At 42.4% G+C, this 5,744-nt stretch overlaps 1 protein-coding gene across 4 annotated transcripts in view; it reads right to left on the minus strand.

Moving 5' to 3' along the window:
* NUB1 (negative regulator of ubiquitin like proteins 1) overlaps positions 1-5,744 on the minus strand; it is a 33,557-nt gene that overhangs the window by 19,709 nt on the left and 8,104 nt on the right. For all 4 annotated transcript variants that reach the window (XM_003792035.3, XM_023514427.1, XM_023514426.1 and 1 more), the window contains 4 exons: positions 5,114-5,281; positions 3,122-3,180; positions 2,067-2,137; positions 631-905 (listed from right to left, as the gene is read on the minus strand). In XM_003792035.3, coding sequence (XP_003792083.2) covers positions 631-905; positions 2,067-2,137; positions 3,122-3,180; positions 5,114-5,281 — 573 coding nt within the window. The remainder of the gene's footprint in view (positions 1-630; positions 906-2,066; positions 2,138-3,121; positions 3,181-5,113; positions 5,282-5,744) is intronic.

Here is a 5,744-nt window from a genome sequence, read left to right on the forward strand (position 1 = left end):
CAGCCGTCATTGTTGTTTGGCGGGTCCGGGCTGGGGATTCGAACCCGCCACCTTAGGTGTACGTGGCTGGCGCCTTAGCCGGTTGAGCTATAGGAGCCGAGCCATTAGAACTCTTTAACGTAAGGAGCTACTGGACCCTTGCTCAAGAGACTGATGCCCTGGGATATTTGAAAATAAAGCCCTTTCACATCTATTACAAATTATAGAACAGGGGAAGAGGTTGTAAGATGAGAGAGACGTCAGAATCACCTGCGGATTTTCCCCAAACTATGTACACAGTTCCAGCACCATTACCCTAATGCATACCTTACAGGGTGTGGTCCACCAATAAAATAAGCCAAATCAAAACCACAGCCACAGGAAGCCACTTAGACTGAAGGTGATGGGTCATGTCACTTGGGTATGTTTAAAGACTCCAGGACAGCAAGGTTAAGACAATTTATACTAATGCACTGAAAGTCCTGTGGAGGACTCATCACACAGATATGGTCTCTGTCTACAAGGCTGGAGACAGAAAACTGTTTCTAACCTTTACAAGATTCCAAGATATAACATAACAGATCTAAGGTGAGCCACATATTTTAATTATAACAGATCTAAGGTGAGCCACATATTTCTTGTAGTACTTACTTTTCTTTCTGATGGGGGAATTCTGATTGATCTGCCTGTCTGGTTAGCTATGTCTAAGTACGGTGTAGTCTCTGAATCCACCACCATCTCAGCTCTCTCGGCCAGTATCTCTAGTCCTCTTTTAGTCCTCTGAATTCGTTTTTCTTTCAGTTCAGCCTCATTTTGTTCCTCTTCCTCCACCTGGAAGTTTTTCCTCACGTCCTCTTCGGACTGTTTCAGTTCAAGCACCATTGCTTTTACATTGTGAGTCACTCCTTGTTCTTCAAGGGTTTTCCCTGTAAAAGTCAGAACTGCACTTATAAAAAGAGCCATCATGTTTACCAGGCAACACACTGTTTTCTACATCAAATGGAATTCTTAGACTTGCATTAACATTTGTAAACTCTATACCACATAATCAGTGAGAATGTGCTTAAATTAGGTTGCGTAACCAGTTCCTATTAAGCAGTGGTTAAAATCAGCCAGTGCAATAGAGCCGACTAAATTCATCTTTTCCAGTTTTCTTAATTCTTGCCATAGGACTAAATTGAAGCAACTAAAACTTGAGAATGTATTACAGGGAGAATACTGTGCTAGACAATATAAAAGGAAAATGAGAAAGTGCAACACAGACCTTCCTACATTCTGGGTGGAAAAACAATAAACCCAAGGCCAGGTGCGGTGGCTCACGCCTGTAATCCTAGCACTCTGGGAGGCCGAGGCAGGTGGATAGCTTGAGCTCACCAGCTGAGATCAGCCTGAGCAAAAAGCAAGGCCCTGTTCCTACTAAAAAAAAAAAAAAAAAAATAGAAAAACTGAGGCAAGAGGATGGCTTGAGCCTAAGACTTGGAGGTTGCTGTGAGCTATGATCCCATTGCACTCTACCCAGGGTAATGGCTTGAGACTCTTTCTCAAAAAAAAAAAAAAGATAATAATAATAAACCCAGTACACAACAAAAGACAAAAAGCCACGGCACAGCCATGTGTGGTAAGAGGTAATTTACTATTATGGTTAAAATCAGAGGCCCCAGATTCCATCCTTTTCAACTCTGTGGCCCACAGGGCTTTTCTCAGTCCCTCAAATTCATCTCCTGGTGCTGTGACATGAAGCTCTCAGTTTGGAGTGTTCCACACACAGCCTCTCTGTCTGGGGAACACTCTCCTCCCTTGGGGAGAAGCCGCTGGAGCATCTTACACTCAGCACACCCGACTTCCATTCTCCAACATCTCGTCTGACTGTACTGAGTGTCTTTCTTCCCACTAGCACAGCGTACACAATGGATATTTACTGAAAAAGCTGTCTTCTGATATACATTTTTACTTCAGTAAACTTCTAAATCATTTTTAGATTACAAATGTAATAAAGCTACAAATTTTTGAATAGAGAAAGAGAATAAAATGGAATGCTATCATTTATTAGCTTGACTGAAAAATTCTGCATACTTTCCCATACATACCTAGTTGAAGCTGTTTCTTGTTTATGACAATTTTGATATAATTTTCCTGAAATCCAAAAGATTCAGCTATTCTGTAAAATAAAACCAGTGAAAACTATAGGAAACAAATTTGTTATTTATTATCATTAAAAAGATTTTAACCGATACAGCTAGCTTAAGCATTATACTCAGAAACACCCAGAATTTCAATCTACTAACTCATAAACATCACTGGACAATAAAGCCAGTTTACTAGTCACTATCTGAAACTGTGTAGGAGACAAGTCCTCTTTCAAACTCTGTTTTAAAGCCGCCTGTCTCTTCATGACGTAGGGACCACAGTGCCGCAGTGCTGCAGATCCATTTGAATGGGAGGGCTGGCTCCATGTCAGGAGAAAACCCAACCTCTGTTGTCTCCCTGGAGCACCCTGTGCCAGTGGGGTGCGCTGGGACCTCTACTCATGGATGCTGAGTGAATGATGCTTCCTGAATCCATCCGTAACAGCCCTGACATAGACTAGAGAGGAAGGTGACAGAAATCAGCCAAAGAGACACACTGACTGGCTAGTCTGGAAGCACTAATACACCTACTGTCTAAAAACAAAGAAGTAGATAAAATGGCTGACCAGACCTCAAAGTGAGGCTGTCACTAGTATGTAACAGGAAGATATAAGAGACAACAGCCTGAAATGGGCTAAAACTCTTTGCTGAAGGACACATCAAGCTATTAGCGCACTCAGGGACAGAATTCCAAACAATCTGGTGAATGTCAGGCTCTAACTTATATCACTTGTTCATTCACTCAAATGCACAGGGAGGACCACTACATGGTGGGCACAGAGTTCTCATCTGTTCCAAAGTTATCCTAGGAAATGTGAGATTTGCAAGTGTTGAGTTTTCACTTTGCCACTTACTTGCCAGTGTGAACCCAAGTAAGACCTTCAACCTCAAAGGCTCAATTTTGTCTTTTATAAAATGAAGATAACAGCTAGGCTATCTTATAGGATGGTCACAGAGGATCAAATAGGACAATGTAAAAAGGGCCAGAGCACCTAGGACGCAGCACATATACTTACTTAGACCTCAGCTCTCTGCCAGTGATGTGCAATCGGGTCTCCAACAAGTTTTTCCTATCCTATGAAAATCAGACAAAATTATTGTACTTGGACTTAACAGTTTTTGGAGCTATTACCCTGTCTATGAAATCAGAAAAGCTAGTATCAGAGGAGGTAAACTGATGTACTAGGACATAACACTTTTTGGAGCTATTACCCTGTCGATGAAATCTATGAAAGCTATTATCAGAGGATGTAAACTGAGGCCACTGGGTAGAGACTAACATGCTGCCTGCATTGAGGAGAAGCCTATGGGACACAGCAAGGCCGACTCTGGGCTCTGAATGTCCTCGGGGACAGCAGCATGACACCACCAGGGAGGGTTACTCAGTAGGGTCTGTCGCACAACTGGCCATCTTCATGATCTAATTTCAGAACCTTTCCACCATCCCTCTACCATACCCTGCACCCCCCATTCACTGCCCTTTCCCCCCCAGTCCCTGGAAACCACTAATCTATATTTTGTGTCTACAGACATGTCTATTCTGGACATTTCATACACATGGGATCATATAGTATGTGGTCTTTTGCGCCTGGCTTCTTTCACTAAGCAAAATGTTTTTGAAGATCATCCATGTTATAGACCTATCAGTATTTCACTCCTTTGTACTGTTGAATGAATACTTAGTTCTGTGGTACAGGTATGCCACATTTATTTATCCATTCATCCATTAATGTACATTTAGGTTATATCCACCTTTTGACTACCATGAATAGTGCTACTCTGAGCATTAACGTACAACTTGTTACATACATACTTTTATTTCTTCTGAGAACGATTAACAGTGATCAGCTCTGAGAGGCTGGCCACCTCACAGTTGCCCGCACAGTACCATTTCTGGATGTGAACTACTGAGGCCCAAGAAACGAGATGAGGTGGTCTCATCCTGCCATTTCACCCCTACTTGAGCACCCAGCAGACTGCCCTCTGACCTCTACCAGGATAGGAAAAGGAGGAATTCCAGGGCGGCACCTGTGGCTCAATGAGTAGGGTACCAGCCCCATATATGGAGGGTGGCGGGTTCAAACCCAGTCCTGGCCAAAATACAACAAAAAAAAATAGCCAGGTAGGGTGATGCCTGTGGCTCAAAGGAGTAGGGCGCTGGCCCCATATGCTGGAGGTGGCAGGTTCAAACCCAGCCTCAGCCAAAAACCAGAAAAAAAATCATAGCCCCATGTTGTGGCGGGCACCTGTAGTCCTTGTTTATTTCTGCATTATTTCTAACCATTTAAACTTAAGATAGGGTAAGAACATAACAAAGTTCCATGAAGTTTTGCAGGTCCAAGAGGAACAAGTCTATCTTGGGAATGTTCCAGGCTAAGAATCCTTAACATTGGCTCGGTGCCTATAGCTCAGTGGGTGGGGCACCAGCCACATTTACTGAGGCTGGTGAGTTTGACCCCAGCCAGGGCCTGCTAAACAATGACAACTGCAACAACAACAACAACAACAAAATAGCCAAGCATTGTGGTGGGCACCTGTAGTCATAGCTACTCAGAAGGCTGAGGCAAGAGAATTGCTTAAGCCCGAGAGTTTGAGGTTGCTGTGAGCCGTGATGCCATATCACTCTACCGAGGGCGATATAGTGAGACTTTGTCTCAAAAAAAAAAAAGAATCCTAACATTAATTTTCTTTTTGAGATGGGCTGTCCCTATGTTGCCCAGGCTGGACTGTAGTAGCTATTTATAGGCACAGTCATTGTACACTTCAGCCTTGAACTCCTGGGCTCAAGTGATCCTTCCACCTAAGCCTCCCAAGTAACTAGGACTACAGGTTCTCACCACTACACCTGGCCTTTCTTTTTCTCCTTAACATTAACTTTTAAATTGATAAATGTATAACATGTAAATAGACAAATTTTAACTTTGGATTGTAACTTCACATAAAATAATAGTTTATTTGTTCATATCACTAGGCATTAGCACACACACAAATATGGGGAAATCACTCACTTTTCTTACTCTTGGTGGTAAAAACACCTCAATTGTAGCAATTCCTGTTGTTTTGTAATTTTCATTTCCAGTTCCACGTTCAATTGCTTTGCGACGTATTTCTTCTATTATCTTTTCTACTTCATTTTCACAGCAGTCTAGCTTGTCAGAGTACTTCTTAGCAAGATCCTATGAAGAAAAATCAGAAAAATGCACATAAATATCATACCAAGTCCAACAAAATGGCAACATACAAAAAAGGGACACAGGACCCTCAGGCAGGCAACTCTGATGAGTGGAGGTTACCCCCATTATACTGCAACCCACGCTGTGGCCAAATAGCCAAACAGGCTCCACAGAAAAAGTGAAAAGAATTAGAAACTAAGGGGAAAAAGAGGATAGGCTATGACTTATGTGACTGCAGTACATTAAAAATTATTTTAAGGAACAGTGACATGTTCAACTCCACTGGAGGGAAAAAGGGGGGAAAAGCAGAAAACATTCTCATTTTTCAATTTTTTAAGAACAAGTCAGGTTAGACCTAAACAACTTTTTTTTTTTTTTTTTTTTTGAGACAGAGCCTCAAGCTGTCCCCCTGGGCAGGGTGCCGTGGCATTACAGCTCACAGCAACCTCCAACTCCTGGGCTCAAG

The sequence above is a fragment of the Otolemur garnettii genome, unplaced genomic scaffold (genome assembly GCF_000181295.1).
Source record: "Otolemur garnettii isolate 467f Iridium unplaced genomic scaffold, OtoGar3 scaffold00053, whole genome shotgun sequence".
NCBI classification, from domain to species: Eukaryota; Metazoa; Chordata; class Mammalia; order Primates; family Galagidae; genus Otolemur; species Otolemur garnettii.